Source organism: Parasteatoda tepidariorum, chromosome 1 (assembly GCF_043381705.1).
Source record: "Parasteatoda tepidariorum isolate YZ-2023 chromosome 1, CAS_Ptep_4.0, whole genome shotgun sequence".
NCBI classification, from domain to species: Eukaryota; Metazoa; Arthropoda; class Arachnida; order Araneae; family Theridiidae; genus Parasteatoda; species Parasteatoda tepidariorum.
In genome coordinates this window covers 629,701-655,596 of record NC_092204.1, presented here as the reverse complement: position 1 = coordinate 655,596, position 25,896 = coordinate 629,701, and the positions used below count along the sequence as shown (strand labels likewise).

The 25,896-nt window shown below is 28.7% G+C and overlaps 1 protein-coding gene across 1 annotated transcript; it reads left to right on the top strand.

Annotated features, from left to right (window-relative positions):
• Nucleotides 1-144: 144 nt before the first annotated feature.
• On the top strand, nucleotides 145-25,896 carry LOC107457466 (Catalase). Its single transcript, XM_016075627.3, has 11 exons — nucleotides 145-579; nucleotides 1,692-1,825; nucleotides 3,176-3,327; nucleotides 4,119-4,300; nucleotides 7,907-8,086; nucleotides 10,275-10,466; nucleotides 13,358-13,510; nucleotides 13,597-13,735; nucleotides 17,498-17,649; nucleotides 21,201-21,356; nucleotides 25,757-25,896. Exons 1-11 carry the CDS (start codon nucleotides 526-528, stop codon nucleotides 25,775-25,777), a joined length of 1,515 nt encoding a protein of 504 aa, XP_015931113.1. The 5' UTR covers nucleotides 145-525; the 3' UTR covers nucleotides 25,778-25,896.

Genomic DNA, 25,896 nt, shown 5'->3' with positions numbered 1-25,896 from the left:
TAGGATTTTAAAAAAAAAGAAGAAAAAAACGTTATTAAAATCTTGAGGAAACTATAATTATATAAAAACTTTACAGTACTTATATTAGGTATTAAGCGTTTTTGATGCAAAAGAAACGAGAACAAACGGGAAACAAACAGACAAGACAACTCCTTAAGATTTGATTGGTCCATTCATTTCTAAGTGGCGTCAAAGACCGCTTTTCTTCGGATATTCTTGGGCAAATTAATGAAAACAAAATAGTTCTTCTTTGTTTTGATAACTAACAATTAACTGACCGTCATATTTTAGAGAACTTGATGAATTTATGTTTCCCATCCGAGATTGTGTTCTATTGTGGTAGAATAAAACTGCCCCTCAAATACCGGAACGAAAATTAATTATAGAACTACTTTTGAGACTTCGGTCGATGGACTATGAGTGGTTGATAGGGGAATATAAATAAATGTTTACATTTGCCTCGTGACTGTTGTGAAGGAAAGAGGAGGCAAGAATTTATTCGCATTCAGTTTTTGTTCATCCAAAATGCCGAGAGACAAAGCTGCCGAACAATTAAGCGAATACAAAGAGAGCCAAAAGGTATTTATTTAAATTTATTATTTTGTTTCAGATTAAGAAATAATTTTTGCATCTGTTTTTTTTTCCCTTCTCAATTGTGCTATTAATACGCAAGCGAATTTCATAAACAAATAATTTAAGTATCATTTGTTTCTTATTGCATTTCGTATGTTTGCATTAATTTATGATTTTATTTTATTCCTCGCTATCAGGAATTAAGAGTGAATAGCAAGAAGTATAAGGTAAAGAATTTATGTTCATCATTCTATTATTGTCATTGAAAAACAAGCATGGATTAGATTTTTCTGTTGAAAAGCTATTTTTTTTTAAAAAATAACATTTAACTATATTTCAGTGTCATCTTGATATATTGAGTGCTTTGCTACATTCAAAAGCATTAATGAGGTAGTTTTTAAATTTTATTTTTAGAATTTTTTTTCAATTAAATAATGCAACCAAATAAATAATACATAAATGCAAAACGAATTTTTGTATGTATGCAGTATGTGTTTAATAATTCTAATATTTTCAAAATACAATGCTTATATAAAAGAGGATAATTCAAAGATATTGAAATATATTCAAAATTCATTTAAAATATAATCAATGTTTATTATATTTATTGTTGCATTATAAGCATATTGATATGCTTAAAGCATCATCATGTTAAAAATGACTAAAGTATTCTAATTCTTATTTATTGATAAATCAGTAGTTTTTAGATTTATTGTTAAATCTGTAATTAACCGAGTCTAATATTTCTCCAAAACAGATTTTTTTTTAGTTACTATGATTATTTAAAGTTATATGTTGATATTATAGTTTGTATATTATTATGCTATGCATGTTGGCAGATATGGTATAAGTATTTTCAAAATCTCCAGTTATTCTTTTTTTATTGTGTTAGCATGTTTATGGAATGAAAGTAATTTTTAATTGTTTATTGATAAAATTATAGTTGACATTTTTTTTATTATTATAGCTTATAACTTAAATACTTTTAATTTACAATGTAAATTATTATTTAACCTTAAAATTGTTTAGACGTTTTTTTTTTTAAATTTTTTTTTCCAACCGTGATTTTATATTTTATGAGTAGAACTGTGAATTCAGACTTATAAAAATATTTTTAGGGCAAGAGTGAAGTATTAACAACAGCTTCTGGATGTCCTATTGGTGATAAATTGAATTCTTTGACCATTGGCCCAAGGGGTCCTCTACTGTTGCAAGATGCTGTCTATTTGGAAGAAATGGCTCACTTTGATAGGTATGTTTCGAAACATTGCATCCAAATTTCTTACTAGACGTTAGAAGAAACTAGAAAGAAATGAAAGAAACTAAAAATGACCAATATAATTGTTTAGCAATAACTATTATGATAGCTCAAACTAAATTTAATGCAATATTAATTAACTTGATACTTAATTGTTTGTAATTATTTAATTATTATTTAATAATAATTTAATGGAAATTAATTCTGATAGAGAGAGTCAAATTTTCTCACATTTACTTTTTTAAAAAAATTAACTTATTTATTTTAAAATCCATATCTCATATTTAAGAGTTAGTTTGCGTATTCATATTTAAACAGCATTTGATTATAAAGAATGAGTATGCTATTTGGAATTCAATGTGTGTTTTAGTAGTGTCTATGTTTAGTATGTGATTTGTTAATTTAGTGATACTATATTAATAAAATTTGATTATGTTATTTTAACAGTTCTTTATGTAACTGTAAATTTAGATTTGCAATGCTCATTTACATAAAATATGGAGAAAAAAATTTGATTAAGGAAGTTTCATAATTTTTTTTTTCTCCAGTTGTTGCCATTTAGTTTTTACTTGTTTAAAAATTATATGTGTACTAAACTGGTTTTGGACAGAACACCTGAGTTTTAGTGTCCTAAACTGACTAAAACTTTCCTCAACTGTACAAAATCTTGAACATTAGTAAAAGGTAAAAATTCTATATGTGTAACCATTGTATGCATAATAATTACATAGGTTGATGAATATTTGATACTTTTTATACAATTCGCTTAGTAACTTATTAAAGGAAAATAATATAACAGGAAAAGATTTATAACTTTTGAAGCTCCACTATTCATTGAACAAGAAGAGTGAATACCTTATTCTTCAAATATGAATAAATAAGCTTTTAATGCTGATAAATTATGCTTTTGCATAAGGATAAATAATACTATATTAAAAGTAATAATAAACTTTTTTAATAAAACAAAAACTTGTCTTCATTTTTTTTTCTTGTTCAAAATTTAACCTTTTATTTTTCTCACTATTTTTTTTCTTCAAATTGTGACATAATTTGATTAAAAGGGTTTTGTACAATTTGAGCAAGAAGGTTTTGGACAGGCCGGTTTAAACCATGGATTAATCTATTCTGTCCTTGTCTATTCTGTCTGAATTGCTTCTTCTACTTGGGTTTGAAGAATATTCCTCCATGCTTTTTTCCATTGTAAAAAAGAAAAAAGAAACTGTCTGTTTTATATAAAAAAATGTTCTGTATTTAAATTGTTTGCATAATTTACTAAATTGAATCTAATTATAATAGTTCAGACTATAAAGAGCTTTTATAAATATCATTGATCAATAATTCCAGGGAAAGAATCCCAGAGAGAGTTGTGCATGCGAAAGGTGCAGGAGCTTTTGGTTACTTTGAAGTGACTCACGATATCACAAAATACTGCAAAGCTAAAATCTTTAGTGAAATAGGAAAAAAAACACCACTTCTTGTCAGATTTTCTACTGTTGGTTTGTATTTTTTTCAATCACTCTCTGTTCTGAAATCTAATGACCAGATTTCCAGGTAATGACTTAGAAAGTTTGAAACACAAATCAGGTGCAGAAAACGAAGAATTTTAAAGATAATAGCAAAACAACAGGGGAGACACCAACATACAGGAGCCTTTCTGTCGTCAGTGGTAATAACAAAAACTGACTGTGGCCTGAAGGACCCCCATAATGGATAAACAAAATAAGAACAAGCAATTAAAAAATCAAAAATTGAAATGTGCAATGAAAAATTAATAGCGTTTAAAGTTTGCGTTTCATCATTCGGTCTTATTCTGTGTACTTTTGAATTGTGTTTCATTAATTTTTCATTGCATTTACATTTCAATTTTTAATTTTTTAATTGCTTGTTCTTATTTTGTTTATCCATTATGGGGGTCCTTAAAATTTTATTTTAGTTACTTTTTATTAAATAATTAAAATTATTTTTCTAAATTTAATTCTAAATCTAATCTAAAATCCACTTCAAGTTTAAAAAAATGTATTTGAATTTGAGTGGAAAGAACATTTTTTCTATTTCCAACTGTTCAATTATATAATGATTAAAAATAACTTTTTTAATTACGATACTTTGAAGGCAATTGGTATACCACCAAACAGCCACGTGTGTCTCCATCTATATGAGGATATTTATATCCATTGTTGAAGGCTTTTTTTAAAATTTTTTTTAGTATATTGTTTTTTGATTAGATATTTTTTTATTGGCTGTGAAGAATAGTTCTTTAGTTAAAGTATTTTTTGTATAACTCAAGGTGGAGAGTCTGGTTCGGCTGACACCGTGAGAGATCCTCGAGGCTTTGCTGTGAAGTTCTATACCGAAGATGGGAATTGGGATCTAGTTGGAAATAACACTCCCATCTTTTTCATCAGAGATCCTCTGCTCTTTCCTAGTTTCATCCACACACAGAAAAGAAATCCTGTCACTCATTTAAAAGTATTTAAACAATCATATTCTTCCTGATTATCATTTTTTTTGAAGTTGGAATATTTACGCTACAATAGTATGCCTCACATTTTTGTTTAAAAAAAAATAATATTAACATGGATGCCATTCTTCAGTCCTGGGGACTGGAATCCCCCGTGGCAGAATCTTGGCGACATTGTCGCAGGACGTTACCAAGTTCTTGCAGAAAGATTTTTCCTTTAGGAAGTAAAAAATTTTGGTTTTCTTTTCTGCAGAAATTTTTAAAAGATTTTATCTTTTCTTCAGAATTATATTCAAAAGATGCCTTTCTCGTGTAACGGGGTGGAAAAAAAATGCTTATGATTTTTCTATTCTCATTTAAGAATAATTAAAAAATAAAGAATATGAAGTAAAAAATGTTCTTTTCTGTAGAAATTTTCATTCTATTTTTTCAAGCAGTTATACCTACTGATTTTCACATAGCTTTTTAAATCCAATATTTTTAATACAATATTATTTATTACAACTGAATCTCTGAATGAAAACCCGCATTTAGTGCAACTCTTTTTTGAAGAGTCCGATTCGCGTGATTTAGCAGTCTATCTTTTCTTTTTTTAAAATTTTTTTTTTTGGGTGGTTACTGCTACTGATCTGATTTCGCGATTTTTTTGATTTTTTTTAAATGTTATGATGAATTACAAAATGTTAAAAGGAAATAATTAGTGTGTTATCTTCTCACAAAATGCGAGAATATCGCCCATAATATTAGAATAAAAATATTACATATTCAATTTAAAAAAAAAGCACTTTATTTGATCCGATTTATTAATTTTTTTGGCTTAAGTTAACACTTCTGTTACTTTAAATTAGTAACAATTTATATTTGTTATTTTTAAAAGTATCTTGCAGAAAGATATTAGTATTAGAGAAGTATGTTGCAGAAAGCCCTAAAAAAATTCTGCCACTGGGTTGAAGTCAGTCTTGGGAAAAAATCAGTGAACTAAATTCCATCAATTATTTCTTTCCCCAATTGTTTTTTAAATTAAATTTTCTATTTCTTTAAAAATGTGAATATTTTCTGTTAAAATTAAAAAAAAAAGAAAGAAATTTTAATGAAAAAGCTATTTATTTTACTTTTATTGTAAATAATCAATTAATGTCACACTGCAATGAAAAAGTAGGATTGATTGAACTTTTAACATTTGCTTGTATAAACAAAATTTGTACTATTATTGAATATAAATCTGATTTAATTTACACTTTTCCCCGACGTTTTGAAATGCTAGCCAAAGTTAATTTACGATTATTATTTATTTTTTTCAAAGAAAAGACATTTATAGAGGTAAGAAAAAATAGAATGGTGAAAGGAAAAATAACAGAAATGAGTGGCTTTCAGAAAAAGTTGCCGGTTTATATCAGTATATTTTTTTGGTGATTAGTGTGAAAAAAGATAAACTAGGTTAGCTGCAATTTATTTTTGTTTTGTTTGCTGTAAAAAGTAAATTAATAAAATAGAGAAAAATATTGTTAATTGTTTTTAGAAGAAACAAATTATTGATTTAATATAGGAGCCATTATCATAGAAAGGTGAATTTTGGAGTCTGTTATAAATTTCTGAAAATTCTGGTAAACTATGCCAGACTGTGTTAGTCAAAAAATAACTTCCGTCTTGAAATATTTTTAGAGTGGCACCCATGAGAATAGTGAATTAAAAAGAAAGTTAAGATATTTATTCCTTTAAGACAATTAAGTTATAATCACCACTGTAAAGCATTTCCTCTAAACTGAAGGTTGAATAGAATACATACCAAATAAAGTAGTATAAATGTTTATTTAAAATCAAATATATTTGACCTGATAAAACATATTATAACAGGTTTTTAACTCATTCAACCCAGGTATCATTAAGCTGCTAAATCCTTTAAAAAAAATTGGTCTCAAGAATTTAAAGTTAGTTTGAAATGTTATAAAAATGTGCAGTAAAGGATAAAAACCTACTTTAAAATTATAATTATATTAAAAAAAACTCAAATTATTTAGGAGCATTTCTTATTTNGGAACAGCCAGTTATTAGTTATTGTAATGAAATTCTTATAACCGCCTCCAAAACCACTGTGTGGCATTTGCAAAATTAATAAATAGAAAGTGATTTTGGAAAGCAAACATATAAATTTGTATTTATCAAATGGGTTTTTCATTAATTTTCTGCTAAGTGGAGTATAATTTTTTTCAGGGCATCATTTCAATTCATATTTTTTAATTTTGTTTACTTTTTTACTCCTATTGACCCATATTTAAAAGTGCATGTGTAACTAAATAATCACAGTTGATATACAATGTCTAGTTTTTAATTTTTATATGCTTGAATGCAGAGGAAGTTGATTTACATGCTTTTGGTTTAGTATGGATATTAGAACGGAACACAGTAAGAAGACACAGAGTTCTGCGAGACACTGGTCCAGAGATCTCATTTAAATGAGATCTGTGACAGCTCAGGGGATAGAGCGTTCGCCTTGCAGCAAGGTGAAGCAGGTTTGAATCCCAGCAATGGCTGGTCGATGCGCGTCCGGTTTGAACCGACCACAGTGCTGACTTAAAATATTCTCATTGGTAGAAGGATCATGGGTTATAGTCCCCTTGCCGTCAGGCTAACCAAGGGTGGTTCTCGTGGTTTTCCTCTCCATGTAAACCAAATGTGGGTTAGTTTCATCAAAAAGTCCTCCATGAAGGCAAATTTCACCCAACATGTGATCAAGGAGTTCCCTTGTCTTCTGGATTGCATTCCAAAATGACGCGGCTACGGATTTGAACATTACTAGTCGTAAACCCGAGAAATCGGGTCGGCTGTTCCACAACGGTTGTAAAATATTAATATAAATTAAACTGAAATCTAGTTTATTAGATGATAGTTAAGGATTTTGATTTTTAAAAACTATTAATTTTTTATTTGTAGCATTTTAGATTACAAAATCAACTGAATAAAAAACTATGAAGAATTGTCTACTTCATTAATGTATTTTACGTAGCTGCCAACTCTACTGGATTTTCCAGTAGACTACTGGATTTTGCCAGTTTCTCCTGGTCTACTGATTTAATTAAAATTATCCTGATTTTTGTACATTTTAGAAAATTCTCTAAAATTGAATAAGTTTCCTTAAAAAAAAATTCCTATTGAAATCTGATTTTTGTACAGATTATTGCTTGCTAGCTTGAATATTTAAATAAATATTGCTAATACATAATGAAGCAAACCTCATTTATTGAAAATTCAAAACTTTTTTTTTTCTAAAATGTTCAGTTTATTTCTATTCAGAACTATTTTTTAAAATTAATTAAAAAAATCTTATAACTATTTTTGATGAGTTGAATAAATATTAATATTCGAGATTATGAAAAAATTGTAATTGTTAACATTGTTTTGTCAATCATAACTGGAAAATATTGCTGTCTTTCTATTTTGATGACTATTAAAATCCCTAAAATTCTCAATTTTTAAAATATTTAGTACATTATGCAAAAATTATGAAATTTTATTACTTTGTAAAAAGAATTTTTTCCTATAAATGTTGGCGGCGATGATTTTAGTATGTTTTAAACATTAGATTATTGCCACTAAGATATGTTCTTTCCTCATAGGATGTTGACATGTTTTGGGATTTCATCTCATTGCGACCTGAAACTACCCACCAGGTGTCCTTCTTGTTTTCTGACAGAGGTATTCCTAATGGTTACAGACACATGAACGGTTATGGATCACACACTTTTAAACTTGTGAATGATGATGGTGAAGCTGTTTACTGCAAATTCCACTACAAAGTGAGTTTTCACATTTTTTTTACAGGGTGCATAATAGCCCAGTGGTACACAGTTCTTGCAGAAAGATTTTTCGGTTGGGAAGTAGAAAAAATAAATTGATTTGCTTTTTTGCAGAAATCTACGCATAAAATTTGAATTGTGCATTTAAATAATCATGAGCGCTCAATCGTAAATCCACTTTGATTGCATTTTTGGCAGTTATTGATTTCCACGTTTCTTTTAGGTATATATTTCAGGCATTATGGGGAAATTCGAATCTTGCATTTGTTAAGGCAATTATTCTATCGATTTTATGTGGCAATTATTGCTTTAGATGCCCACTTTGTTTTTTAAAACACAATAATTTTTATGGGATATTATTTATTACGACAATTAAATTTTGAAAGGAAGCAAACATTTGAGCAACCCCTTTCTGAAGAGTCATGATTCACGTGATTTAATGTTTTTTGGTCATGACTGCAACCGATTTCATGGTATTTATTTATTTATTATTTTTTTTTAATGTGGTGATGATTTACAAAATGCGATAATGGAAATAATGAATGTGTTCCCCCCAACAAAATGCGAGAATATCCCCTATAATATTAGAATCAAAATTATATTGTTTTGTTGTTTTTGTAACCTTAAAATAGTAGCATACATCTTTATTATTATTGAAAGTATCTTGCTGAAAGGAATGAGTGCCAGAGAGTTTCGTCGCAGTAAGGCCATAAAAATTCCAGTACTTCGGTGCATAGCATTTTCAAAAAGTGCTTAATGGTGCTTATTTTCAATTTTCATTTTTTTTAAAGCCCTTAGAGATGCTTTTTTTTTACTGTCTGAAAAACTGAAGTAGACCTATAATTTTTGCCTATAATTATACATTCCTCGCAGCTTAAAAACACAAAATGGATTTATTCAAATCGTGGAAGAACGAGTGTCAAGGTTAGACATATATATCTTCTTCCCACTTGAAAATCAAATAGAACTAACGAACCCTCTTGTCGGCTTTAAACTGAATATAAATCTGTGTCTTGGACAAGAGATTGTAAAAAAAGGATACTCTTACTGACTGTTGTTTTACACATGCTTGATATGGAAACAATGGACACCTTTTATCCTGAACCTCATTAGTTGAGAGTTTCAGCCTTTGCAATCTCTTCACTTTTTATATCCCTGTGGATACTGAAAATCGTGGAACTAGAGCATGGAAAATGTTTTGACTCCTGGTCTCTGATTATAAGTTTAGTCAATTTAACAGAGTTTCTTTTAATTTTTGCTATATTCGAAATGTTATTGATTCTTTTGATATAGCCTAATAATTTTTTTTTTTTTAATCCTAGAAGATTGAGCTTAGTAAAATTATCAGAATCTGGTTAAATTTACATCCTTTTTTTCATTAATTATATAAATTTAATATTTCTTTTCCATGAAGGAGCATTTAAATAAAATTATTGGTAACTGATGAAATGAAATGAATATTCTCTGTAGTTATTTTTTAATTTTTTAAAATTTAACTTACACATTTCCACTTTTTCCTCTTTTTTTTCCAATTCCTACTCTCCCTATTATCTTGTTCAAATTTTCAATTGTTCATAAAATACTCTTTATTCATCCACTCCAGTTCAAATAAATTTTTATTTATTTTTTAGTGGATGATGTTACTACAATTTTTTCAAATAATTAATTCATTAAATAGGGATAAGCGAAATGGAATTTTCTGATCAGTTGAGCATTAGTCATTGTTTTTAAATTTTACTATAAGGGATTCAGTTTTTCACATATTTTGAATAATTTCTTTCTATTTGAACAAAAAATATAGTTTATTGAGCACATTTAATTATTGTGTATTCGCTGTGGCATTCAATTATGAACATTACGTAGTCCACGAAATTCATACTTTGATAGTTATCTGATACCACCTATTTTCCTACTATTAGTTTACACACTTTCCCTCTCGATATTTATATACCTTGTTCAATTACATTAATTCATTAGTTAAATTTTAGATTAGATTAAGAACTGAATTTGGAGAAACTTTTTTAATTATTCTATGAAAAGTAACTAAAATAAAAATTTTCTTTGCTGTCATAAGTAGGAATTTATTTTAATTTTCTTTTTTTATATTACTTGTATGTAGTCTCCACTGGAATATAAAAGAAAAAAACTCTTACTCAACCTTTCTCTCTTACTGTCTGTTATGTTTCAGACTGATCAAGGAATCAACAACCTTCCCGTAGAGAAAGCCAATGAGCTGTCTGGATCAGATCCTGATTATTCTCTAAGAGACCTCTACAATGCAATAGCTGCTGGAAAATATCCATCCTGGACATTCTACATTCAGGTCATGACCTTCAAGCAAGCCGAAACATGGAAGTTCAATCCTTTCGATCTCACAAAGGTCACCTTTACTCTGTTTATATTTATTTAATGCCCATTTTTTAAGAAATTGTTGCAATGTCACATCAAGCTTAGTTGTACATTTTTCCTAGAAATTTATTTGCACAGTTAAACAAAGCACCGGAAATATAGATGCAACAATTTTCAATTATCTTAAAAAGTTTTGAGGTATCTTTGAAATAATACCACTCCACAGGGAGAACAGGAAAATACAGGGAATATTTAGTTTTTCTTTAGAAACTGGGAAAATACAGGGAAATCTGTTTCTTATTTTCGTCTTTTAAAAAATGGTGACCACTCAAAGTTACTAAAGAAACCAAAAATATGGTTTCAATTTTCATTAAAATTTACCTGGATGAGTCTGGGAATTTTTTTTTCTTTCTGAAATTGAGTGGGAACCCTGTGAATAATATTAAAAAATAATTGCCGAGCAAACAATCACATTGTATATTTTTGATGCTAGGAGATGAGGGATAGGATTACTCAAAAATCTCCTAAATCTGCTATCCAGATGATTAGAGGGGGCCCATCCATTACAGGCTTAGAAGCAGGTGACTTAATCAAGTTTTCCTTCCGAATTTAATACGGTCATCGACAGAGCCTCATCACTTTGCGATCTCCCCTTTTTTGATTAATAAAGATGAAATTTAATTCAAATTCTTAATTTGGGAAATTTGTTCTGAGGGGTCATCCTTTAATTGTACGTAATATTTAAGTTTTCTTATTTTTCTTACTGGATTTGTGATTTCAGTTCTCTTGAGATATTTTATGAATTCAATTATCATAACTGCCAATGCTACTGAATTTTGCAATGGACTACTGGTTTTCGCTAGTAGACTACTAGATTTTGCCAGTTTTTCTTGGTCTACTGTTTTAATTAAAATTCTCCTGGTTCTCATACATTTTAGAAAATACCATAAAATTGAGTCTTTTTTCTACAAAAATCTTTTTGAAATAGGAATTTTTGAAGTCATTGCTTGTTTGCTTGAATATTTTAATAATTATTACTAATACACAATGTTCTAAAATGCTCAGTTTATTTTTATTCTGAACTCTTTAAATTAATCGAGAAAAAGAAATCTTAACTATCTTTGATGAATTAAATGCCTATTACTATTCGAAATTATGAGTAAGCATAATGCATAACATTTCAAGTATATTTAATGTCTGTAAAATATTGCAGTTTTTCTTTTTTGATGACTGTAAATATCCCTAAAATTCCCTATGTGTAAAATATTTTGTACATTATGCAACAATTGTCATGATATTTATACTATTTCATAAGATCTTCTGTCCTATCCGTGTTGGGAGCTATGAATTATTCAATTTAGTTTTTAACAAAGTACGATTATAGCACAAATATCGGGGCCTCTCACTTATCTAATATTTTATGCAGCAACAAATTATTTTTAATGAAATTTTATAAATCAAAAATATTTAATTTCATTACCACTTTATTTAAGAATTATATTAATAATTATATTAATAATTCATTGATCACAGAAGTATGAATAATAGACCATAGAAAGACCATAAAATAATTAAATAATTTACTTAAAAAAGGTTAACAAAAAATGTTAAGTTACTCACAAATTTTATGTTTTCCAAAATGTTTTTTGAATTCTTTTTTTAATTATTTGATAAAAAATATTTATTCAGAACATTAATTTTAATAAAATGAATGCTAAGTTAAGGACCTATTATTCGAAAGGGTCGGAACCGAGGTCGATAGGGTCGACAAAAGAACATAGTAAGCACCTATCAACAGAAACTTGATAAAAAAATAGCTTGTATATTCTAGCATGTGTTTTGAAAGTTAATAAAACTGAAAACTGTTCTTCTAATTAAAGAAAAAAAATACAAAAAATATTCTTGGTACTTTACTTTAATAATATAGTATAAACTTGTTCCCCCTGCTTATTGAAATTATCTGGATTAGACCCAATTGGAGAGAAGGGGGCTTTTTTTTCGCATGACAGTTAAGTACAAAAAAAAAAGAAAAAGAAAAAGCAGTTATTCAACCCTATTTACAAAATCTAAATCTGGTTAATTGGATAATTTAGTTAGTGGATGTTCATTCTGTTGTAAATTATTGTCTTCTGTATTATTAGAAGGAGTAATAATTTTTTTTTAGTTAAGTTCAAATTACTTTCGATTCTCTCTTTTAACTTTTTTTAGGGAAATTGTTTTGAATTTTAGGACCAGTTTTTTGGCAGAAAAGTGGTGAGGAGTTTAAAAATTTTGTTTACACTATGAAATCAACCATACACTTAAATTGCTTTGCCAAATTTTCAAAATTCTGTGTTTATAACTACAAATAAATTTGATTACAAACGAACAAATGCACAAGTGAGATGAGCTCTCCAGTGTTAGTCTCTCTCCTGAAGACCCCATTTTAACCTTTACTGTTTTTACCTGTTATTCTATTTACATAACCTGTTACTGTATTTACGTAAACAAAGCATTTCATTAATTTTTTTTTCCTTTATGAAAGTATCAGCTGATGATATCAGCATATTTAATAGTTGGTAGGAAGTATAATTCCCTTATAAAGTGTTAAAAATAGTTTTAATCTTTGCAGTGATTTTAGCAATTAATGAATGCCTTGTTTATTTGAAATCTAAGAATGTAATCATCTATTCATATGTATATATATATATATTGAAAAGGTATTGGGAAAATTGTTTTTCTTTTTAAGTATGTATTAAATTCTAAAAATTTCCCCCCCTCAGTTTTCATGTGTCTAAATGTTCTAAATCCATTTGATTAACTGTTTTGTTTATAGTTCACATTTGTCTTTGACTGTGTACAATATATTTATTGTACAATATATTTATTATACAATATATTTACTGTACAATATATTTATTGTATAACATATTTATGGTACAGGTATGGTCCCACAAGGAATTTCCTCTGATTCCCGTAGGAAAAATGGTTCTGAACAGGACTCCCACAAACTATTTTGCTGAAGTTGAACAGTCTGCTTTCTCTCCGGCCGATTTAGTGCCGGGCATCGAACCCAGCCCTGACAAAATGCTTCAGGTAACTTTCAAGTTTCTCCACTCTCTTGATGAAATAATGTGAATGATTGTTGTTTTTTAATACCTGCAATTGTTGTTACTTTGTAGGGACGTTTGTTTGCTTATACAGACACCCACAGACACAGACTCGGCACAAACTACCTCCAGATTCCTGTCAACTGTCCCTACCGTGCGCGACCCAGAAATTACGAGAGAGATGGACCTCAGTGTGTGACTGAAAACCAGGGTAAACAGTTGCTAGGATTTTAATATTTTCACTGTACGTGTCCCAAAACTCACGGTACATACTGTCCCTGGACAAATTGTTAGACGGACTCTAAGATTCTATGTAATTATCAGGTGATACTATACAGCTTTATTGTCTTTACGTGACTGTTTACGTTCGGGTTGAATGAGACGACATATCATATAAATTCGACAGTTGGATACATTTTACCATTAAATGATATAAATATAGTATATTTATTATATCAGGTATTATATTAGTATATTATAATAATTAGACCCAATTATTAGACGCGCTGTAGTGTTTTTAATAATGACATATTTTACTCGAGTTTATAGGCTATACTTTTATATTTAAATTTGGATGTCATTGGTTTTTCATTGTTTCTATACACTTCCTATTTGTATTTATTTTTAAGGTGTTGCATTTCAATATTAACCCATTGAAACACGAACATAAACAAGTGCAAACCGGTTTCAGCAGTGTAAAAGCAATAAAGCTGTATAGTATCACCTCATAATTAAGAATTTACATAGAATCTTATAGTGGGTATAATTTGTCCAAGGTTAGGGCGTGAAGAAGGCAACTAGACAACTAAAACTAATAAATATAGTTAGCCCAATATAGCTGACACAAGAGCACAGTAATTGTTGTTGTTGTATAATATTTACAAGGAAAGCACAGGGACTTTTTTCTCTGAATTTTGTGGCAATTCTGTATAAACAATATGTACATAATTAAAATTGGTTCAACATTAAACAGTGTAGGCATTTAATGTAAAAGTGAGAACAAAAGTTGTTTCTAGCATACATCATAGCTATAAGAAGTCCCTTGCAATTTTAAAAGCAGTGTTATTTTAGAGAGTGACTTTTATAAATTATCTGATGAGTAAAACATTGCTTCTTTATATTTAAATGAACTGTCATTGCACAATTAAAATAAATAAGTGATTTTCATTTTGGGGGTATTTTATAAACTTTCTATTGTTTCACACCCTATAAAGTATGTAATTATTTTTATGCTAAGAGAATGTCATGTATATCTGAAATGTTATATTAATTACATATGTGTTTTTAAGAGATACAAGGCAGCAATTTTTTTAAAATTTAAGGTCAATTTTGCTTACTTAAAAAATCCTTTCAAATCTCAAAAATTTGCATATTTGTCTATGATACATAACTGCCAACTTTACTGGATTTTGCCAGTTTCTCCTGGTTTACTGGTTTAATCAAAATTCTCCTGGTTTATGTATAGTTTAAGAAATTCCCTAAAATTTAGTAAGTTTCCTAAAAAAAATTCCTATTGAAGTAGAACTTTTTTACTGACTATTGCTTGCTTGCTGGAATAATTACATAAGTATTACTAATACATATAATGAAGTGAACCTTATTTATTTACTTTTTTTGTTCTAAAATGTTTCATTTATTTTTATTCCAAACTCTCTTTTTAGATCAATTAAAAGAAATCTTTTAACTATTTTTGATGAATTAAATGCCCATTAATATTCCAAATTATGAATAAACACAATAAGTAACATTTCAGGTATGTTTATTCTCAATCATAACTGGAAAATATTGTAGTTTTTCTACTTTGACTTTAAAAATCCCTAAAATTTCCCTATGTGTAAAATATTTAATACATCGTTCCCTGATGCCAGAATCACGGCAGCATTGTCATAGAACGCTACAGTGTTCATGCTGAAAGATTTTTCTTTTAAAAAGAAAAAAATTTACTCTTCTACAGAAATTTACAATTTAGTCTTCGTAAAATTACCTAATCAATGTAAAATTTATGTAATATTTGAATCGTGCATTTATATAATCACATTTGGAAGAGCCCAATTTACGCCGATAGTATCGTAAATCGATGTAATGTTTCGATTGTATTTTCGGCAGTTGTCGATAGTGATTTTCACACGGTTTTTAAATATTCCGATATATTTCAAACAATATGGAAAATTCAAATCGCGCATTTGAGTATTTACTTTTTAAGGCAATAATTCTATCGAATTTTCTGCAGTTAAATACTATTGATTTCTCCATTATTTATTACATCAACCTAATCCCCAAACGAAACACACATTTGAGGAGTCAGATTTATGGGATTTCCTCGTTGCTCTTTTTACCGCAATTTTCAACCGATTTCANTTTTTTTTTATTACATGGAATGTGCTTTTATATATTTTTAAGTATGTACAACTAAAATATATAATTAAATTCGCTTGAAATTATTTTAAAAAAATTATTTCAAAGCATGACTATAAATTACAGAGCGACAATAAAAATCAATTTGTTTACAAAATACTGACTTGAAAAAAATGCGCCGAATCCGATGCACGTGCTTCATCGAAAAAGCAGTAAAGCATCAGAATGTTTATATCCATATGAAATTTAATTGTAATGAAAATACCTACAAATGTTAACCACATTATAATCTATTAATTTAAATTTAAAAAAAAAGAAATAGCTATTTTACTAGTTAAAAACCAATTTAATTCATTGCATAACCTGACTTACCTACAAATTGCAAATAAATAATAAGAATTTTATTTGTGAAATCTAAAGGGTCCTCCTTTTATGAATCTTTCTTCGCATCCATAAGGACAACAGTATTCGACTATTTTTATTGTTCAAAACTTCAGGAAAAATCGTCCCGGAATCACGTCTAGGGTATCTGCGCACCTGGAAAGTCATGAATTTCGATATTGAACAAAATTAATCATGAAATTTCTTGATATAAACTATTTTTTTAAAAAAAAAAGATCATGGAAAGTCACGGATTTAGGTCGCCGAAAAATCTTAATTTTTAAAATTGAATTACCCCCCATCAATTTCATGGTATTCCGAATATCTGAATCCCCACTCACAGTCATACTTTATTAAAATATAAAATGTTTTTATCATGTTCTTTAAGAGTTATGGTGTTCTTTCAAAAAATGAAAGAAAAAAGATCATTTTTAGAGCGAATTATCTTTTAAGCTTCTGCGATTTCAGAATTTTTATTATTATTTATTGTTTTATTTTAATTTATCAATTTAAAATTCTAGCTGAAGCAAGCCAGTCATTGGCAAATTTTTTTGTGTTCCGAATTGAGAACAGAATGAAAACGAAATGAGATGAACGAGAAAAGTAAAGTACAGAACCCGTTATCCGGAAATCAGAAAACCGGAAAACCAGAAAACCGGAACGAAATTCGATAAATTTTCCCGCCATTTTTTAAACAAAATTTTTTTTTCCTTATAAGATTTTAGGATTTTTCTTTCTTTTTTGAAAGATGTTCACCTTACCATCATTTTGGAAATAATCATTAGTGTATTACTTCATCGTTTTTTCTTCTTTTCAAGATTATTTCCTAAAAAAAAATTTTTTTTAGTTGGGTTTAACAATAAAAAAACGGCTTTTTGTAGCGATTCAGAAAACCGGAAAAATCAGTTATCCGGAATAGTGATGGTCCCGATCGTTCCGGATAATCGGTTCCCTACTGTATCTTTAAAATATAATTCTAGGGAAAAAAAGAAAAGACAAATATTTGAAATATGAAAAGAAAAGACAAATATCTAGAAATATGAGGATGCAGAGTATAACAATTTTGGTTATACCTATCATTTCAATTAATGTTGTTATGATGCTTTTTTAAATTTATTGTTGTGTTTTTATAGGAGAAAATAGTAACTTTGTTATGTCATGAAAAATTCTTGGAATGAATCTAAAATGTAGCAGATACCCTGTACAAAGTTATGTTTTAATAGAAATGTTGTTTCAGATGGTGCCCCCAACTATTATCCGAATAGCTTCAGTGGTCCTGAACACAATTCTAAATACAAAACAACACCTCACAAAGTGAGTGGAGATGTTGACAGGTATAACAGTGCTGATGACGACAATTTCACTCAAGCTGGTATATTCTACAGAGAGGTATATATTCACTTCTGAACAATAGTCCTTTGCGAGAATGTGACCACTATTCACAGTTATCCAGAAATTGATTATTCAAAGAATTAAAAAATAAAAAATATTTTTAAAAACCAAGTTTTTGTAGTGGAGAATAATAATTAAAAAATGAAAATTTGAAATACATAACAGTAATGTTATATTAGTGTGTGTATGTGTGCTCGTGAGAATATGTGTATGTATATCTGTAATTGTATCTGAATGTGTATGTGGAATATGTCTGTGTATATGCATGTGGATGTGGCTGCGCATGTGTATGAATAAGAAAATGTATATATATATTGTTATGTATTTCATGCGTCCCACGTTTTTCGTTTTCAAATTTTTATTTTTTAATTATTATTCTCCACTACATAAACGTGGTTTTTAAAAATATTTTTTTTGTTTTTTTTTTTATCTTTTTTTTTATCTTTTTTTTTGTTTTATTTGAAGTCTGTAGCTAGTCAAGAAGTTAGTTTAAAATCGATTACAAAATTCCACCCGAACAGACATACACGAAGACAAGTTAATATAAAAGTGGTGAAAAAAGTAGAAGCAGTTTATTTAATCCTTTGACGGTTAGGGAAATGAGCAGTTTCATTTACTTGATTCGCACAGTATTATGAGCAAACAGTAGTCGAAAGTGGCAGCTGTTTTCCCCCCGTCATTCTTCTGAAAATGTCAGCCTTCTCTGGCGATGCCATAGACAGCTGGCCTCATGCGTTTTAAAAATTTCTTAAATTATTTGTAGTACATAAATAACAGTTTTTACGTACTTTAAAATAATTACTAAATTATAATTGTTAATAGTAAATTATAAATGATTATAATCAATTATATAAATAATAGCTAATTTTAAATGTAAGACAAATATTAAATTGAAAGGACTAAATAAATACAACTAATGTAAAACTTTATGAAGCATTTAAATGCACTAATTACCTAAATATTGTTAACAAAGTCTTCATCAGACTCAAAACTTGATTAGCTGTATCATTATCATCATAATTATCTAACTTTCGCTTTTCAGCCATTTTACTTTACAAACACCCTAAAAAAGGTGCCAAAATACACATAAAAAGAACAAGGTAAAAAAATTAATTCCCCCTTCATTATGAAAATTTTTTTATTGAACCCATACTGCCATCTGTAGGCAGTAAAACTAACTACGTTTCGCAAGTAGGATTTGTTATTAACATAATCAATGCAGAATAATAATGGCGAACGAGCTTAGCTCGTCAGCGCGCACTCCGGAAAAATTTCACTGCGTGAGTAGTGCTGTTACTAACCATTACGGTCGAAATGTTGCTCCCAAGCGGAACTCGTTTGCACACATTATGAAGCACGATTCGCTTGCGAGCCGAACTCGTTCATGACCGTCAAAGGGTAAATCCCCAGTGGCAGAATCGCAAGGACATGGCTGCATTGTCGCAGAATGTTTTCTTTTGAAAAGTAAAAAATGTTATCTTTATTTTCAACGGAAATTTACATGTAATATTTGAATCATGCATCTAGATAATCCCTTTTTGACGCATTCAATTTACGACGATAGTATCGTAAATCGATGTAATGTTTAGATTGTATTTTCTGCAGATATTGATTTACACGAGGCTTTTAAATATCCTGATATATTAAAAACAATGTGAAATCGTGCTTTTTGAGTATTTACTTTTTAAGGCAATAATTCTATTGAATTTTTGGCGGTTATCGCTATTATTATTTTTTTTACAGCAACCTAATCTCGCAGCGAAACACTTATTTGAGGAGTCCGATTTGCGTGATTATGTCATCGATCTTTTTTGTGGCAGTTACTAATACATGATCTTTCATTATTATTTTTATTGTGATGATTATTTACGGAATGCAACGAAGGAAATAATTTGTTCTCTCCCCGCCACCAAAATGCGAGAATATCACCTGTAGTATTAAAAAATAATTACTTGTTCAATTCAAAAAAATTTATTTAGTATTTTTTAAATACAACGCTTTTGTGGCTTCAAATTAATAAAAAATATATTTGTTATTATTAAAAGTAACTTGCAGAAAGATATCAGTGGAAAGTTTCGTCGCAGATAGCTCGAAAAAGTTATGCCACAAAGATTTAATCCATTAAAGCTCTAAATCAGTAATGAACATATTTTACTTTAAGCATTATTAATTTATATTTTCTTTCAGTTTGGTTAATTATCATGTGGTTACTATTGTAATATGTCTACCACTGCAAAAATAAAATTCCATTTCATTATAGTATTTAAGACATGTTAACTCGATTCTATGGTGGGATACCTATTCATAGATGAAGGTTGACATTGTCTATAATTACTATCTGCACGCATATATTTCTTGTTTGAAAGCTTTGTTCACTTTTTTTGTTATCAGACGTGTTTTTTTTTGAAGTAGTAATTAATATTATGCTTGTTTTTGCAGATCTTTTGATTATCTGTTTTTAGCGATAACTGCAAAAATAAAATTCCATTTCATTAGTATTTAAGACATGTTAACTCTATTCTATGGTGGGATACCTATTCATAGATGAAGGTTGATATTGTCTATAATTACTATCTGCGCGCATATATTTCTTGTTTGAAAGCTTTGTTCACTTTTTTTGTTATCAGAGGTGTTTTTTTGAAGTAGTAATTCATATTATGCTTGTTTTTGCAGATCTTTTGATTATCTGTTTTTAGCGATAACTGCAAAAATAAAATTCCATTTCATTAGTATTTAAGACATGTTAACTCGATTCTATGGTGGGATACCTATTCATAATTACTATCTGCGCGCATATATTTCTTGTTTGAAAGCTTTGTTCACTTTTTTTGTTATCAGACGTGTTTTTTTGAAGTAGTAATTAATATTATGCTTGTTTTTGCAGATCTTTTATCTGTTTTTAGCGATAACTGTTGCACGCAGCAATATGCTAAGAGCAAAAATTAAAAAATGCAACTCGATGGAAGATTAAGTCCAGTGTTTTAAATAAATATTCGTGTGCTCACAATATAGTAGGGGTGCACAACTTTTTTGAGTGAAGGGCCACCTGCACAGCACGAAGATTAACGAATGGCCGCATGCATATTTAGTCACGTTTGCAGCAAATATAATGATTTTTATCTAAACATTAGTGTTCTAAGCGCTAGATATTTTTATCAGTAAACTTAATAACATATTTGTAGAAAATTAAATACTTTTAATTATTTGAATTTATTTAAAACTAAAAAAACTGTTGCATTTTTTAAGAAACTTTTTCCATTTTTCACAATAATTAATTTATTAAATTATATATATATATATATATGCATAATTATTGGGAAGGGGGATATAAATTCAGACCAAAAAGAAGCTTAAAGAATGAAAGTGCAAAAAAAAAATTGCATTTTATAAAGTAATATAAATTTGAGTGAAATATTTTAATAAAAGAAAATTTATAATGTTTTAACGAAATCAAAAGAAATTTTTTATTGCGTTGTGGTCGCACATCAGCTCAGGCCACAAGTTGTGCATCCCTACAATATATTCATGAGTAATGATTGTGTTTAAAGGTATTGAATGAGGCAGAGAAAAACAGATTGGCAGATAATATTGCTGGTCACCTTGTGGATGCTAAAGACTTTATTCAAGAGAGGGCGGTCAAGAACTTCAGCCAAGCAGATCCTGATTATGGTAAACGCATCAAGGAGAGGCTCACCAAATTAAAAGTAATTATTTAATTCTCTTAATCCATTTTTCAAGAAAGAGTTCCACCTAATTTACAATTAAACGGGACATGCATCATACTATTATTTAATAGCTCCATAAATTTTTATTTAATTCTCTAATCCATTTTTCGAGCTATCCACAAAAAGAGTTCAAGCTAATTTATAGAGGGTGCGTAGCGTTGTGCTTAAAGGTGCTTATCTTCATTTTTTGAAAAGCCCTTAAAGGTGCTCTTTTAATTGGGTGTTTTTAAAAAGTGCTTCATTTTCCACTTTCCAAATTGAGATTTTTCGTTTACCATGTTGATTTTCGCTACAAATTATGCAGAGAGACACTGTTCACATTGTTCTATTCAACGTTTTCACAATTAATTTAACCCCAGCTATTTCGGCCCATCGTCAGTCCGTAGCATATGAAAAGGCCATTCGATTTACATGATTAAAAAATTTTTACGATTGTCAAAAACAATGCCATAAGTTTTTTTTTTTTTTGACGTGACGGTTAAAGCCATCAATTGTCAAAAACTTTCCAATCCTACCTAATTATGATATTTTTTTAAAGTGCTTAAAAATATTTGAATGCTTGAAAAGTGCTTAAAAGGTGCTTATTTTTTGTTGAATAATTTGGCTGTTTGCAATTATGTTAAAAAAGCAAATTCTCAATTAAACGGGACGTACTACAGTCAAACCTGTTTATCTCGAATCTCACGGGAAAGTAGAAAAATTTGAAATAGAGGTTTCGAGTTATACAGGTACTTTTAAAAAAAAAATTTTAATTTAGAAATTCTATTAAAAGTGCTCTAATTGTTTTTAGTAGAAAATATTGGCGTTTCTACCACATACATCTACTTAACATTTTTTTAACATACATTTAACACTGAAAGTAATTTTTCAAAGATTTTTGACGTATTATCTTATTTGTTTCGCTTATTCTTCTAAGGTTAGAAAGAACGCAAATCCCTCATAGCCAACATTTTCCTGGGATTCAAGAATAGTTTATGAGAATTCTGCAGCTTTTTCTACCTCTTTTGCTTTCACTTTTAGTTCATCAATAGTTACTTCATCTGATATTCCTTTGACATCTATGATTTCCGCATGTTGCCAGGCAGTTGTCCACTTGTAAAAATCTTCCAAATTAATGTGAACATTAAATCCAAATTTTATTGCCTTTCATCCTGGCAAATCTGCCACTGCATTTTCAGAGTCAACAGCTTCTTATTCTTTACTGCAGCCTTCAACCTCTTGGTCATCATCTTCACAGCTATTCTTAAAACCAGCTTTTTAATACCATTTTGGATAGTTTTTAGAGACTCGTTTCTCCAGGCAAAACAGTCATTCTGATAGCATCTAACGCATTTATTTTTTGAGAACTTTTTTCATCGATGGCATCTGCAAGTTAGCGAACCAACTGTTTTCTTTAGTTCACTTCTAGTTATCCTTTGATCCATTGGTTGAAATTTTGAGGTGAAAATGAATTTTTAGTTTTCTTATCTATGTTGAACAGCTGGTGGTCCCTATTCATTCACTTACTGACAGAATCACTGTATTCCTTTCTACTTAAGGAAGTGTAGGGATAGTAATTGAAACTCCGAAAAACACCTCTTCATCCCTACTTCCTGTGGGTTCATCTCTGTCTGCAAGTTCTACTGAACGTTTTGATATTTGTGCTCTGTTATTATAAGTTTGAGAAACTGAGATTTTGAAAACACATTGATGGAAAATGCATTGATTTTAGATAGACATTGTTGGGAATTATAGAAATTTTGAGCTATAGAGGTTTTAGAGATAGAGGTTCCAGATAAACAGGTTCAACTGTATTATTTAATAGCTTCATAAATTTTTATTTAATTCTCTAATCCATTTTTCTAGCTATCCAATAACCTGGCAACATATAAAACCTCCAAATTCTGTTCTTTCTTTAACTGCTAATGCATAAAATTTATAACTGTTATATTTATTAAAATTTTGTAAGATTCTTTTGAGTTTTCATATTTTGCCAAATTATTTGATTATGTTCTTTGGCTTGATTAAAAAAAGCACCTAAAATAGACGTGCGTGAGATGATTATTGTCGTGTCACTTTCGATTCTAGCGAGGGTCCATCAAAAGTTTTGCCCCCAGAAAAGTGCGATCATTAAATAATTCATCATTCAAACTGCACTACATTCTTTTCAGATGCTAAATTCGGTTATGGAAGAATTATGGAAGTGATTCAATTATGGAAGAAAAGGAAAATACAGTCAAACTCCGCTATAGTGAACCTTCGAGGGACCGGTTCACTATGACCGGGAGCTCACACTATCCGTACTGCGAACAAGTTTAACTCATTTTTCCGAACTGCTCCCTTTCATGACGCATTATTTAAATAAATGAGCCATAAAAAGAAATACAAAAATGATTGAAAAACAATATGTATGAACGAAAAATGTGTTACTTGCTTACAAAAAACGTATAAATGGCCTTTATTTTGGGAAACTGAGATAGAAGAAGCAAACAAAAAAAGAATGCTCAATCGATGGTTTTTAAAATCGGTGTATGTATTTTATGAAGAAATTTCACAATGGCCAAAAAAATGAAGAAAAAAAGTTCATACTGTAAAATTTCCTCTCTTCTTTTAGTTCACTCTACACAAAAAATATTATATGTGTATAGCACAAGGCACTCTATCCGAGAGTTCAATATAACGAGGTTTGACTGTATCATTAAATGAAATAGAAGAGCATTACTTCACAAATTTAGCACAGCTGATAGGCCTCATATTTTAGTGTACATATTTTACCTTACATTATTTTTTAAATATGTTTTTCATCCATCTTTTTTTACATACTCCAGTAGCTCTTTTATTTCTATTGTATAAGTTGCATTAAATGTATTAAATTTTTTGTGTTCCTAATTTAGTGAAGTGTCTCGAATAGAGGATAAAAATTAAGTTCAAACTTTCTGCTCCCCGGGGGAAATAGACTAATAGTGTGAAAAGTAAGCTTACTCAATCTGATAGCAAGGTTTGAATATGCAAAAAAAATAAAGATTAAATTCAAGAAGTGTTTATTTAGTTTGTAACTACTATATTAATGCCTAAAAAAAATGTGGAATAAAACCATCTTTCTTTAATAGCATTATTAAAATTAAATAGTTTCAAGTTAAATGTTTTTAAGGTATGTAAAACTGATAAAACTTTTTTTCAAAAAAATGTCTGACCTACATTTACGTGTAGCAAAATTTACTCTTGCTGGCAGTAAAAAAAAATTCAAAATTAAAAGGTATGTTTTTTAAATTTAATTTGAAACTTATACAATAATAATTAAAAAAGAAAGAGGGGAAAATGAAATAAGTTTGCACACTAAAGCCTGAAGTGGTAGTTCATATTTGTTTATTACATTTATTATATTAATTTATTAAAATATTATAAATTCTGAAAAATAATGTGTTAAACAATTTCTTGTTTTTTTTTTTAAATATTCTTTCTTAAATATAGCCATATCAGTAGTTACAAATTTTTAAAAATTAAACTTTGAGTAGAAATTGACTTCCAGTCAAAGTTAATTCATCCTTCAGTGTAAATCCTTTTGCAATATTTTTATTTTCGAGCATTCTTAACTTTTAATATTATTATGTGAGAGAGTCTGTTTGTTCATTGCTATATACAGGGTGTCCTGGAAAGTCATGAGAAATCACGGATTTCGGTATTGAATAAAATTTGTCATGATTTTAACTATATTTTTTAAAAAATCATTTAAAGTCACGGATTTATGTTGCCGAAAAATCTAATTTTTAAAATGGAATTTACCCCCTCCATTATCATATTCTATTAAAATATGAAATGTTTTATCATGTTCTTTAAAAATGATGGTGTTTTTTCAAAAATTAAAGAAAAAACTCTTCAAGAGCAAATTATCTTTTAAACTTTTGTGATTTCTGAATTTTTATTATTTTTTTATTATTTATATTTTTATTTAACAGTTTAAAATTCTAGTTTAGGCTTTTTATATTATTTACTTTAAAGAAGAAGTAAAACAGCTTTAAATAACTACACCTGACAGTATCTAGTTGTTTGCTTTTGTATATTTTCATCTTATTTATTGCTTAATCTCTTTCTTTACTCTTTTTTTTTTAAATTTAAAATGAATAAATATGAAAACACAGAGTACAAAAGTTATGGTTACGCCTATCATTTCAATGAATATTATTATAACACTTTTTTAAATTTATTGTTGTGTTTTTGTGGAGAAAATGGTAATTTCATGGTAAGTCATGAAAAATTCTTGGGATTATTCATGGAAAGTTATGAATTTGAAAATCTAAAATGTAGCAGATTATATAACTGTATAGTATATATATAGTGTAGTATATAAACAGAAGACAATGCCATAGAGTACATTTTAAAGTGATTTTTTTTTTCCGCAGCAAGAACGAGCCAAGATATAAGGTCCGATTGATTTGTTTCTCTTTTTGGAAAGACTCTTCTGTTTTTATATATATATAGTGTAACATTCCTTTTATAAGTATAAAGTGATTTAAAATAAATTTACAGCTATTGTTTTTCA

Bases quoted from the DNA above. Each gene is read 5' to 3' on its own strand.
- LOC107457466 (XM_016075627.3), top strand. From the start codon at position 526: ATGCCGAGAGACAAAGCTGCCGAACAATTAAGCGAATACAAAGAGAGC. The intron at 10,467-13,357 runs GTCACCTTTACT...TTTATGGTACAG, and splicing joins ATCCTTTCGATCTCACAAAG to GTATGGTCCCACAAGGAATT. The intron at 13,736-17,497 runs GTAAACAGTTGC...ATGTTGTTTCAG, and splicing joins GTGTGTGACTGAAAACCAGG to ATGGTGCCCCCAACTATTAT.